The 13697-nt window shown below is 35.5% G+C and overlaps 1 protein-coding gene across 3 annotated transcripts; it reads left to right on the top strand.

Annotated features, from left to right (window-relative positions):
* Window positions 1-8127: 8127 nt before the first annotated feature.
* Window positions 8128-13466, top strand: LOC117340105 (probable thiopurine S-methyltransferase). 3 transcript variants are annotated; one of them, XM_033901895.1, is made up of 4 exons: window positions 8139-8254; window positions 9034-9132; window positions 11797-12496; window positions 13364-13466. In XM_033901895.1, the coding sequence occupies exons 3-4, from the start codon at window positions 11822-11824 to the stop codon at window positions 13370-13372; spliced, it is 684 nt and encodes a 227-aa protein (XP_033757786.1). In that variant the 5' UTR covers window positions 8139-8254; window positions 9034-9132; window positions 11797-11821; the 3' UTR covers window positions 13373-13466. The 3 variants fall into 3 exon arrangements, with proteins under 3 accessions (XP_033757785.1, XP_033757786.1, XP_033757787.1); XM_033901894.1 differs by lacking the exon at window positions 9034-9132 and having other exon boundaries at window positions 8128-8254; XM_033901896.1 differs by lacking the exon at window positions 9034-9132 and having other exon boundaries at window positions 8140-8250; window positions 11793-12496.
* The last annotated feature ends 231 nt before the right edge of the window (window positions 13467-13697 follow it).

The raw sequence follows: 13697 nt of genomic DNA, 5'->3' as shown, positions 1-13697 counted from the left end.
CAAATCCACCTCCAATTTTTCTGGCAGAGAGCCAAAAATGTAGTTAACACCAGAAACTGATATTAGATTTTTTGATATATTTATTAAAATAAATTATTCATAGGTAATTGACAGTTTAGAACAAAACTTGTTATACTCTTTATATTCAGTATCAAAGGCCACATTTCAATTATTGTTACTCCTAAAACATGTCAATCATTTCTTACATTTCATCAGAGACATGTATATATGTCTCTGATTTCATTAACAATATGGTACATGTATTTTTCCATACAGAAAAAAGACTTAAATCAACGATATGAACGAAACATACCCTTTTGAAACAAATAATGGATTGTAAAAAAACAGCAATGAGTACAACTCTTCGCCTTACTGAAGAAAAAATGGTAAACGTCTGATACAACCGCGTTTAACCAGGATTTACAGAGTAAACGTTTCATCGTTGTAGCCCGTGTAACTCTAACGTAAAGGCGGAGTCTAAACGAAACAACAGACTCACTTTTTTCAGAAATCTCAAATTCCGTGTCAATAAATCGAAAATTGAAAATCCACGTGAAATCTGAGAAAAAAAAATCTACATATTTATTTCTTTCCTTGCCAGATCTATTCCTTCTATGGAATACTCAGTTAATAGTTGTTTAAAAGTGACATAGTGGCCAAGATAAAGTTGAAGTTCTTATAATGATAAGAAATAAGGTCAGTCACCGTATGTTAAAAGCTACAACAAGGAAAAAAATCACGGCCTCTTTATATGTGGTTCAATAGATCTATCAAATAAGCTGTTTTCCTTTTCGAATGGAAAAAGCTCATATCTTGTCATTATCTGAAAAAGGAGACGCACAAATTTCTTTAAAAAAAATAATGACATATTTCTTTACTTAGTTGTCTGTCAAAGATTATGGAAATATTTGTTTTTAAGTTTACTTTTAACTTTGCATGAGAGAATTACTTTTTTTTTTATAAATATAAATCTGAATTCATTGCTGCTCATTCCACCGTTTACCAATTAATAGAACTGTACCATAATACTGTCACTGATGCTTATAGAAACGAACTTGTGTTGTGTTCTGTGACTCACTATATATATAGTCAAATGCCTGATAAGGTCTAGCATATACATTTGAGTGTAAGCCAAACCTTATACTACTTGCACTACGTTTAAACTGGTAGTGCATTACACACTAAGAGGCGATGAACAGCAAAACCCCCATACAGGTAATGGGCAGTACCCAAGGTTACCTGTCATTTTTACCTGCATTGACTATCTAGCTATCTAGCAGTTATATTCAAAGAGTTATTGAAAAGGTTTTGGAAGTTTAGTTTGATGTTATATTTTAACCTTTCTATTCTTGTTAATTATACACTGTAACTAAGTTAAGACAGATATACTTTATAAATCCGTAAATAAGTTAAATTGTTCAAGCCAGCTTTCATTTATCTTTTGGTAATTTTGTTTTCACCACATGAAAGTATATATAATAAAACATTTGAAAACAATTTTCGTTACTTGAACATTTTCAATTTGATACATTTGATTTAAATTGAAGTTTAATTTTAGATTAAATTAAGTAGCATATTCATAATTTCACCTTTTATCTGATATTACGCTTATTGAAACCTAATTCAGTCCATAATATATGTTGTAATTTTTAGCCAATGATTAAAGCAGAAACCTGAACACACAAAGAAATTAATTAAACATTGATTTAACATGTAAAGAAAGAGATTCTTTGAATGTACTGGTAATTAAGTGATCATAACAGTTCTACATTTCAAAATTTTAAGTTTATAAAAGGTATATGTTACTTGTAATACACCTTCCATCTTCATTTACTGAACTAGTTGAAATTTCTGTACATGTACCCGTGTGCAGGTATCTAATACTTTGAAGATCTAACATATTGGATCTGATTCCAGGTACATGTATCAGTTACAGGTAACACAGCATGAGATAATGGCCTAAGGGAACGATTAATGTCATTTTTTTATGAAATACATGTACTGGCAATCTTGGGGGGGGGGGGGGGGGGGGGGGGGGGGCGGGGCATCAGTTTAAAGCTTATATAGCACACATACATGTTCATGTATCTGGAGCTGTACTTGTCATATACAACTCTTGAATTATACAACACTTGTATTTGTAATTTCATAACTTTCTTCTATATAGTTACCTGCTAACAAATATATTGTGATTTTGCAATATTGTTTAAAAACAAAATTTTGTGATACATTTTGATCAGCATTTAAATGTTTCCCTATTGCATTAAGACTAATTATTAATTATTAATGATTAATTGTTCTTTACCTTGAAATGTATAACTGATGGGGATTTTACATCTACTTGTAATTAAAGAAAATCAGCATGTAAACTATATTTATTGAATATCTTTATTGTGAAGAAAAATGTATATAAAAATGAATCATTTTTTATGATTCGCCAAAAAAAATCCTATCAATTTTTAAGAAACATCCACAGGTAGATTTTATATATGGGTAGTGTTAGATTCTAATTACAGGTAGGTAAGGCAGAGGAGCCTGGCACAGCATGCTATAATTGGACCCCTGGGGAGGTAATTGGGGACTTGACAAAACTATAGCCAGGTGTTCAATTTCTTTATTGACTGTAGGCCATACGGCCCATAAGTACAAGTGTTAAAACAGGCACACCTTAAGACTGATCCTCATCTGATACATATACATATGTATATAGGTAAGGTGTTATGAAGGTCCAAGTTGATGGTGAGGTGGGGTTTGGGCCCTGGGGCCCAGGTGGCCATGACAACAGGCATGTCCTGAGAGTAGCAATTATACATACAGGTACATGTACATAACTTGTTGTGTAGATATCATATGTCTCTTACAGAACATAAATGAGAATATACAAAACTTCTGACTCTTGATTATGTACTATGAAATGATTTCATGGTTGAATTAACAGATATTAGTGAAGTAACAATACATTGAATTTAAAAATATTTTTGTCTGATAAAATGATAAATATTAAAATATATGTACATATACAGTGTACATGAGAAAAAAAAATCTATAAACAGTCATCAAGGCCTAAGCCTATAGTAAGGTAGAATTAATCATTTATATAAAATGCATATTTATTACATTTGAAAATAAAACGAAAAGCATCAAAATTTTGAAATCAGGAAGATAAACTTTAATTTTACATTATAATGAAATTAAAAAAAAAAAAAAAAGTGATAAAAATCCAGTTGATAGAGTTTTAATTCCTCTTGTGCAATACATCATATATGAACCCCAGCCAATTTTATTTTGAGTTGATATTAGATAAAATTTTATCAACATTTTGATATACCTGGTAAAGTCAGGATGAAAAGGAGAAGACTTACATAAGCTGTAAGCTTGCTGTCAAATCCCTTTTCATTTGGAATTATATGTATATGTTTATTGATGTTTCCACCGAATAAAAATACTGTTTAAACTAAAGTCAGGATGACAGATATAATGCAGTCAATTACAGGTTTCTAACACAGGTGCCCTACTCTTCACACTTCGTCAGTATGGCATAGGGGGTGGACTGTTATCGTGGTAGCGGCCGCGGTGGCCGAGTGGTTAAGGTGTCCCGACACTTCATCCACCTCTGGGTTGCGAGTTCGAAACCTACGCGGGGCAGTTGCCAGGTACTGACTGTAGGCCGGTGGTTTTTTCTCCGGGTGCTCCGGCTTTCCTCCACCTCTAAAACCTGGCACGTCCTTAAATGACCCTGGCTGTTAATAGGACGTTAAACAAAAACAAATCAAATCTATCGTGGTTGTCAAACTATTAAAGTAACAGACAACAATCAGTTGTATATGACAATAAAAAACAAAAACGAAAACAAAAAAACTGTTTCCAAGGGGGGTTCTCCAGGGTTCTGTAATTGGGTCCCTGTTATTTCTTTTTTTTTATATTATATTAATGATCTCGCTGATACTATGGAAATGTTTATTTGATTTTTGCAGACGATTCATCTCTTCATAAATCTTCCTCCTATCTATTTTGAATTAAACCAGCAATAAATCAAGATTTACAATGTCTACATAGTTAGTGCTACTGAAGTAATCCTTTTCTCTTCTAGAAATGTCCTAAGCAAACCAAACTTGGTATGCAAAGGTGACCCTATAGAGTTCATCGATTCGCATCGTCATTTAGGAGTTACGTATATTTAGTTGTAATTACAAACGGACTGACAATGCAAACAAATTAAAAAAAGTTTTCTCCTCAAAAAGTTACTGTTAAAAAAAATATATATATATATAAAAAGTAAGCAAAACTGCTCTTAATACTCCATATATTTCATGTATTCGACCTGCTCTAGAATATGCTTCCTGTGTTTGGGACATAGGAACGGCTGCTCTGAATAGTTGACCGATTCCATAGAAAAAGTTCAATTGGAAGTAGCCTTACGCGAGTCGTTATACTTTGAAACTGGCGGGAAACCTCTCAAACAGAGAAGGGTAGAATATAAACGGTATACTTTTTTTTTATAATATTCACAATAATCGTGCCCCAGTTTACCAACAATATTTAATACCAAAAAATGGAGGTGATTTAAACAGGGAGTTTAGGAACTCGGACAATTATCATGCACCCGCGTAGTCGTCTTGTCATTACGAAAAATATCTTTCTAATACACACAGTTCTCCGGAAATATTGGGCGTCACATCTAATGGAGCATGGTTATTTTTCAGTTTCAATGGCTTGTCTTTAGGAGTGTATACTTATTATACCCTTTTCATAACTCAAATTACCAAAAGTCGATGTTTCCAACAAATACATAAACAATGATATTTTGTGCACGAACAACAAATACAAGAATATATTTCTAAATTAAAATTAGACAAATCACCGCGATTTGATGAAATACACACAGAATGCCATTAAATAAATCCAGCCAATTCTGTTTCTAAACCATTAACAATACTTTCCAGACTTTCACTGTCCACCATAGACTTACCACAGGACAAGAACAAAGCTGAAGTGTGCGCCATTGTCAAGAAAAGCGACAAATGTGATTCAGGAGAATTATCGCCCTGTCTGTCTAACGTCAATAGCGTCAAGGAATATATCATAAGTGGAAAACATAAGTTAAGACAAAGGATTAAATATATATTCATCAGGAAAGTGATATATCTGAAAGTTCAACTTACCTGCAACTTTTTTAAGTTTAAGTTTTAAAATTGAGGAATTGACACTCTTGATAAAGGGTACACTATTTATAGCATTTATATGGATAATAAGAAAGCATTGGACACGGTTCCTCATTAACGTCTCATCAAGCTAACCTCATGTTTCTTACAAGAAACAATTTGGATTTCAAACTTTTTAACAGGTACACAACTGAAAATAATCGTGAATGATGAGGATTCAGAGTGGCAACTTGTTATTTCCGGGATACGGCAAGGATCTGTCTTGGGTCCACTCCTTTTGTCATTTTTATTAATTTCTAGTATCGATGGGCAGGTATATGTACGACTTAAAAAAATAATCCAACTACAGAAATGGACACTGTATCTTTATCAATCCAATGGTGACTGTTTCAGTACCAATCTAATTAAGATTGGTCTTGTAATTTCCGCTCCTCTATGATACTCTACGATACACTACATTACATTTGTATTGCAGTGTATAGTAGAGGAGCGGAAATCACTAGTCTAATTTTTAATTACATGGTTCCAGTACTGTATTTGATTAATAGTCCAACAACATTTAGATAAAATATCACATCATGAGCAAACATTTTTCAATATTAACATTGATTTTGATACCCCCAGACTCGAAGTTCATTTCTGTGCTCCCTCTATGTTTTCGCTTTTCTTTATGTGAATTTTAACACTGTTATGACGTCAGACTGCTTGTATAGCATTTGAGCGATGGCCAGTTTTCTCGGAAATCTGCTGTTCGTGGATACAGCCGTAGCGCGGAGAGAGTGGTTTGTAAAGAAATCTTGGAATTCAGCTTTTTAACAGTTTGGTTTGGTTTATTTTGTTTAACGTCCTATTAACAGCCAGGGTCGTTTAAGGACGTGCCAGGTTTTGAAGGTGGAGGAAAGCCGGAGTACCCGAAGAAAAACCACCAGCCTACAGTCAGTACCTGGCAACTGCCCTACGTAAGTTTCGAACTCGCAACCCAGAGGTGGAGGGCTAGTGATAAAGTGTCGGGACACCTTAACCACTCGGCCACCGCGGCCCCTACTTGTCCACATAGGCAGTTCACTGTTTGTTGGAGTTTGTGAACTCCAACTGGTATTTCTTGATACCAAACATTTCCATTTGGGGTATTTTCTTGGTCTTACGTAAAAAGCATCAGTTTTGCAGTTATCAGATAAACAAACAATAGGTAAATGTATTTCTATTGCATTGTATACGTTCACTTTTATTTACATTTTAAGTTAAACAACAACAACAACAACAACATCTTTTTGTGCAGGAGGAGGTGTTCATACTTCATTATGTTCTTATTTAGATAATATTTACAGCTAATGCATTTGTTTATAGAGTTATTTGAAGTTGAATTGGATTCAGGAGGAGAGATGGGAATGGTTTACACTCATCTGGCTTCAATATAGTTTAGTGCAGGGTTTCACAATGCATCTCGCTAGCTGATTTTAATTTTCATTGGCACGTATAATTTTAGAGTCCAGTTTTCGATGAAGGATACCTCCACTACTTTCATCCGCATAATACTCAACATATTTACCATTTTCAATGTCCACTTAATTGACACAGATTGGCGAATGTCCTGACCTGCTCCAATAGTTCTTGAGTAGTATCCGACTCAATGATATTTTGTCTCCACATTTCCTTCTCTTGTTCTTCGCTGTTTACATCTACTTGGCGTCGCTGTATTCCACAACCCTTCTTCGGTAACGCCTTCATATTTGAATCCTACACAGCTTTCATTCCTGAGAAAATTTGATCATCTAGAAAACTTATGAATCGTCCATTGGTCCTGAAATGGTTTTGGGCTGACATTACTAGTTTATAGGTGTTTGGTCTGTACTTAGGGCTTCATTCAGGAGGGAATCTGACATTTCAGAAATTGGACTGGAATACTTTTTGTTCGTCGTTGTTTCTGCCATTCACCAGACAGGTTTATTGCCCAACTTGTCATGTTCGCAGTTTTTATAGATTTGCCATTTTTTACCATCTGATGTAAATCTTCAGCTTTTAAGGGAATTCGGAAACGATCATCCATTCTCTCCAAATCCACAGAGCATTGGACAAGATTTTCACAGAAGAAATAACCGAAAAAAGACTGTTTTACAATTGTAGCGGGACTGGACTGGGTCGATCATCGGTGACCAGGTAACTCAATTGGTAGAGCATCCGGCTAGTGTTCGGAGGTCCCGGGTTCGAAACCCGGTCTGGCCGCTACATTTTCTCCTCTCCTGTTACACAATTCAAAATTTGGTCTGATGTTTCCTGCATACCTTCTGCATCACTAACAACAGTATTAGTATCAGAACCTGCAGTCGATCGTTCGTCAAAAGTCGACTGTGTTATAAAAATTGGATCGGAATCAGGCATGTTGTCGCTTCAAAGTTCAGCTCAGAAATGGGCACTTGAGAATTAGACTCTGATTTTCGATGTCTAAAGCGAGTTTGCTCAAATGGTCGTGCAATGTCTATGTAAAGGAAAATGTCCGAAAGCTTTCTTGATGAACTTCTCCTACTGAAAACATATCCCCTGTTGTACTAACCTTTAATGAAAACTGATATTATTTGAAAACTAACAATGCGTTACTTAAAGAAAGAAATTAAGCCTTGCTATCCTGAAAAAGTTCATGAATGGAAGGCACTGGAAAGTATGTTCAATCAACCTTGAATGCTATTGGACTAGTACAGGGAATGCTAGGATCAAAGTGTGTTTACTCAACCATGAACAGCTTAGACAGCTTTCGGACATTCTCGTTTTCCTAAAGGTATTATGCGTGTGATACTGTGTTCTGAGATCAGTGTATAAGTACTAGTATATGTAATAGATTATGTTGTATGTGACCTCTAAGGGTACCCTGCATCCATGATCACTTATGGGTACAATAATTTGATATCATATTCCATAGCTTGAATAAACAACGGTACTTCCCGTAAGTAAACAACATACCAGGGCATTAGTATTGACCTTTGTACGACCACAGGTATACCGCTGAGGTATTAGACAGAAGCATAGTTAGGGAGGGACGGTTGTACCACAGGTGCCTGTGGTTGTACCCGCTCTTTGAGGATCACCAACAATACAATGTTAGTTCTGTAGAATGTGACACATTCGTGGAAGCATTTTCCTTGGTTTGGTACCCAATTGTGTATATTTAATTATGTAAAATCACCCCTTCAATGTACCGAACCGGTGGCAGGTCACTGTTGGTACACACCGCCAACATGGCGGACGCCGATCCAAGTAAGCTAACAACGTCTCTTTGGTACGGTTTATTATCAATGCCTCCATTTCTATTTGGCAATAAGCTTAAATATTTGAAGCGTAACGCACATGTAAACATCTATTGATGAGACAAGCCAGCTACCACAAATAATGGCATCGTCGTAGGTAACTACGTAACTATGTAAAAAGAATAAAATGGAGCTTAACTGACTGAAAAAGTGCGAACATGTAACCGAAGCGACACTTCTAAAAGCATACTAGACCTTTATTTTGATTTCTTTCATTTTAGGTAAATCCACGTGTTATGACTACGTTATGGCTATAGTTAAGCCATCTTCGCTAGCCAAGACTTCTGATTACGTTACACTCCACGAACTTCGCGGAGTTTAACGATGCAGTTAAGCTGGATCAATTGACAGACCATGAAGAATGGTTGCCGTTTATTTTCACTTAATTTTTCATTTTGTTCTCCATGAAAATATTAAATATTTTCTATTTTCCCCACATTGCCTAAAATAGTTATGAGCTTTGCTTTGATATTAAATTTGTAAAGTAAAACACTTAAATAATAGTTTGAAAATACTTTTCCACGTGTTATTCGTTCCGACCAGTATTAAAAACTGTGTATATGATTTTTCAGCGTTCAGGTCAGAAAAACACACTATATTTGGAAGTAAACAGACAATGGCGAGACAGAATGATATCCTTGATGCAAAATGCATTTCCCGATCCAAACAAGGTAGTTAACGGCACGTGCACCGTTTTTATTTTGATTTAAACATTTTTATTGTTAAGCTTATTACAACATATCCACGCTTTCTCCCAACATATATTAACATATAGAAGACAAGTCATACAATGAAAACATGCAGATTTCTCTAAATAGTATCCCTTTTATCACCGTTTTACTATGTTTACACAAGCTTGTGTAGTTTTGGCATCATTCACGATGTTCTTGCCACCAAAGGGCCATAATTAACAGCGACAAAATCCAGTTTAATAGCAATTCCTTCTAAGGAACTCTCACAAAATGGTAGTAGCACCTGAAGATACTATGGTGGTTTTTAAGTGTCGAGGACACATGGACACGTGGTTTTCGCGAGACCTCGATTGTCCTCATTTGTATGATGTTTACACTGGAGATGACAAGTTCCTATATTCCAGAATGAAAATAATAAGTGATCCAGAGGTCGGACCTTTGTTTGTTATGATCATGGGTTTCATTGATTAATATTTCAATTTCTACTCAAGTTGGACTCAATAAAACTACCAAACTTAATCTGTTTCATTTGCTCATGAATTTGACCAGATTAACATTGATCAGTGCGTATGAATACCTAGACAAAATCCTTCCGCGAAATGATTTCACTTTTTCTACATTGTTGTTATAAACATGGAATAATTATTAAAATTATCAAATTTATAATGTATTCTTGTATTTTATGAAAGACCAGATATGCTAAATACTTCTATTTTGACAAAATAATGCTTTTTTAATCCTAAAATGGCGGACTATTTAACTCGACCGACTAGACATGCACAATCCGGAACTCCTCGGACTTTTCCGCATTTGGACTTGCACAAGCTTCGAGACATTAATGTCTAGCGACTTTTTTATTCGAAAAAAAAACAAACAAATAAAATATAAGGATTGAATCTTGATTTGGTCGATTTCATGGGGTCATGAATTGAGTTGTTCTTGAGACAAATTCAACATGAACTGCTTCGCAGTTCATTAAATTTGTCTCAAGAGCAACTCAATTCATGACCCCATGAAATCGACCAAATCAACATTCAATCCTTAATTGAATTGAACGTACAAACAGTCAGAACTTCTAAACGCATGATCTTATATGTACATCGATACATTCGAATTAAAACGACACTTGGTAGATATTTTGTTTTAATATAATTTACTTCACACGCACATGTAATATGAGTCTGAAACAAAAACGTAACGGTGAATAGAAATGTTAACCTTTGGTGGGGCCCGAAAATTGCACAAAGCACGTGTTTTTATATCGAACATGCATGTATGTACGCACGTAAAACGGTGCACGTGTACTTCTTTACTTCATTCTTGCGACTAGTAGGATCGGAAAAGCGCATTATAAGTAGCATTTTGTCACGTGATATTGTATATTTACTTCCTGATATACAAATACTAATTGTCACCACCTGCGCACTAGTTCCGAACGATCACGTGACATTCCGTTATCAACACTTACAAAGCGAAAATGACTGTAAACGAGTGACGATTCTCTACGAAGGCAATAACATAATAAGTCTTTGATAACCCTAACCTTTTTATCATAAACATCGTGTTGTTGTTGTTTTTGTTGTTTTCACATTTGTAGGACGTTCATCTTAAACTTCAATCAACCTGGTAATTGGTTATATAGACCGAGAAAGATGCGCAGATTGGTTAATCGGAAAGCTTTTACACATCCAAAAACATTTGCACGATTTATCATCATATCAATGCCGTCGTTATGTATTTATAATGTACTTCAAATTTCAGTTACCCACATTTCGAGACTAATTTACCTACTTTCGCTTTCAAAACATGTTTTCAGTTACCTACGACATGTCGAAATGTCTCCTCTTTAGACACCTAAGCTAAATGCCACGATTCAAAAATATCATTTATCATTACATGAACACGTGTGCCTAACGGTGCTGTCAGCACCCGTTCAAGTATGAGAATACAATAAATTGGCGTCATCTATGTTTGCGTTGGGTAAATATAGTTACCTAGCTACGGTACAGAGTACATGTAGGTTTCCGGTTATACTCAAAATCATGTATTTTACCCGTTAGCAGTCGACAATCATGATGTTGTAGCAAGCCCTAAAACACATGAATATCGAGCAATTTATGACATTTAAACTTCGTAGGATGGAGGAAGCAGGGATGTTACAATACAGAAATAGAAATTTACAATTGAATTGGAGGTTATGTGATAAACGAGGTAAATATATGTTTATATCAGAAATTATTTTTGGTGTTGCATTGGAATCTTGCTTTCGTATTATTGGTTTAGTTTTTGCCACTTTTAAGTAAAGCCTTGCATGAGATAACCTGTGTTTTGGGGGGGGGGGGGGGGGGTTTATGGCCTCAATAAAATGAGATGGTTTTAGCACAATATGAGGGTTAAATCAATACTTTTTAGCTCATATTAATATATCTGATAAAGTAAATAACTTAATAAAGCCTTCCCGGAACGCCTGGTCGCTTGTCATTGTATTTTGGTAAGGGTCTCCATGAAAATCCCTATTTTGTTTGATTGTCGATGTCGAGTTCGAACTATGATTTCGTTGACGTTTGCATTTTGGTTCATTTGTCGTAAACATTTCTCATATTAAGAATTTTATTGACGCAACTATTACTTGTATCGATTTAGGTAAGAAGCCAGGTAGTTGGAAGGAATGGATGACAAAACAATGCAGGGCTGGCTTGGCTGTTGGGAGAAGAAAACTCTACCCTGGCACAATGATGATGTTCACGAAGCCATAGAGAAACATCACGAGATACTGATGACGTCACTCACAACCAAGAACAAAATCTTCATACCTCTTTGTGGGAAGACTGTCGACATAAAATGGCTGGCAGACCGTGGGAACGAGGTTGTTGGATTGGAAGCATCAGAAATAGCAGTTAAAGATTTTTTTACTGAACAAAACATAAAATACACTTCCGAGGACGCCCCCGCTGTGAAAGGCAAACTATACCGGTCGACTGATAACAAGATCAAAGTCTATTGCTGTGACTTGTTTTTATTTTCAGCTGAAATAGAATCTGGATTTAGTGGGATCTGGGATCGAGGCTCCTTGGTTGCCATTTCGCCTGCAGACCAGAAAAGGTATTTTGAGCTAATGAAAACACTTGTACACCCAGGAATTGGTTACTTGCTCGAAATGCCAGATCGCGACCCTGGCAAAGGAGATCCTAACAAAGGACCGTTTTGTATTTCATTTGAAAACCTTCAAGAAGGATTTGGGCCAGACTGTAGTGTTACTAAGCTATGTGCTGTGGAAAAACTGCCACCTAAGATTATACAGAATGTGCCGGGCATGAAGGAAATGAATGTCTTACGACTAACGTTTAAAGGGACATCACGGTAAAAACGTTGTAATTTTCAATGAATGTACGTGTTTTGTTCCTTTCCAGTTATGTTTCTGTGCTGTCCCAATGTTCACAGTCGATCCGCATGTCCAGTTTGACCACTTGATTTAGTTGGGAATCCCCCTCTAAATTTAGCGCGGAAATTATTTTTAAATCATTACGTAACTGTTTTGAAATCGAGGCAACACAAACACACGATAGTTTACAAGGCGAATTGGATTAGTTGGACAACGATATTATACAGTGGTTTAAATGTTAAATAACACGTTCTGTATATATTCCGGCACATATATTTATGTGTAAGTAAGTGTAAACACCGTACATATAGTATAGTGACAGTAGCGATGTACTGGTACAGACTGTATAAATATTACCGAGTTGGTGTAAATATTACCGAGATTGTCATGACCTACTATCCAGCAATCAAGCAGAATACGAGCAGCGTCCGTATTACTGCTGTTTTCATGTTTGAACTGTATTGTACTGCTTCCCCAGTTTAATTCTAGGATTGTGTTTGACCCATTTTCCAATTATTCTCTTCATTGCGGAAGCTGTTATCGTTTTCAACCGCAGTCGATTCACATTGGAAGCCATTTTTGTTTTCAGGTGTTTTAGTGTGTTGTGCGCATGCGTGTTATCGTATAATAACGTATATGTCACAAAATTTGCATATTCAGACTATTGATCAACGAATTGTGATAACCTTTTTATAATTAATAATTGATGTTTTTTATATACATATATCATCAAATTCGAATGGTTATTGTTCATAAGGATATTTTTTTAAAGATATACCCAATAATATGAAAAAATACAAAATAGAAATTGGTTTACCGTGATGTCCCTTTAAATGAAATATTTGAATCAACGTTGCCAGAACTGAACTAACAAAACTGACCTCCCTTGTAAATTGTATCATGTTTATACTTAAATAAATTGAATATTCATAGCTTTTTGCACTTATGATGTCCTTGCAGTACCACAGGATGATTAAACAAGATGATGTTCAACTGAAATAAATCGATACAATAAACACGGAAAATTAAAATAAGAATTTGGAAGTGTTTAGACCATTTCTTAAAGAGGCTTACCCGCAGACGGACCGGTAAACGGCACATCTCCGATCACTAAATAAACTTCAGTACACGTTTCTATGTGACAAAATTAGAGGCTTTCCGA

Source organism: Pecten maximus, chromosome 12 (assembly GCF_902652985.1).
Source record: "Pecten maximus chromosome 12, xPecMax1.1, whole genome shotgun sequence".
Classification (NCBI taxonomy): domain Eukaryota; kingdom Metazoa; phylum Mollusca; class Bivalvia; order Pectinida; family Pectinidae; genus Pecten; species Pecten maximus.
The sequence above is the reverse complement of the archived record's forward strand: the minus strand, read 5'-3'. Positions and strand labels throughout refer to the sequence as shown.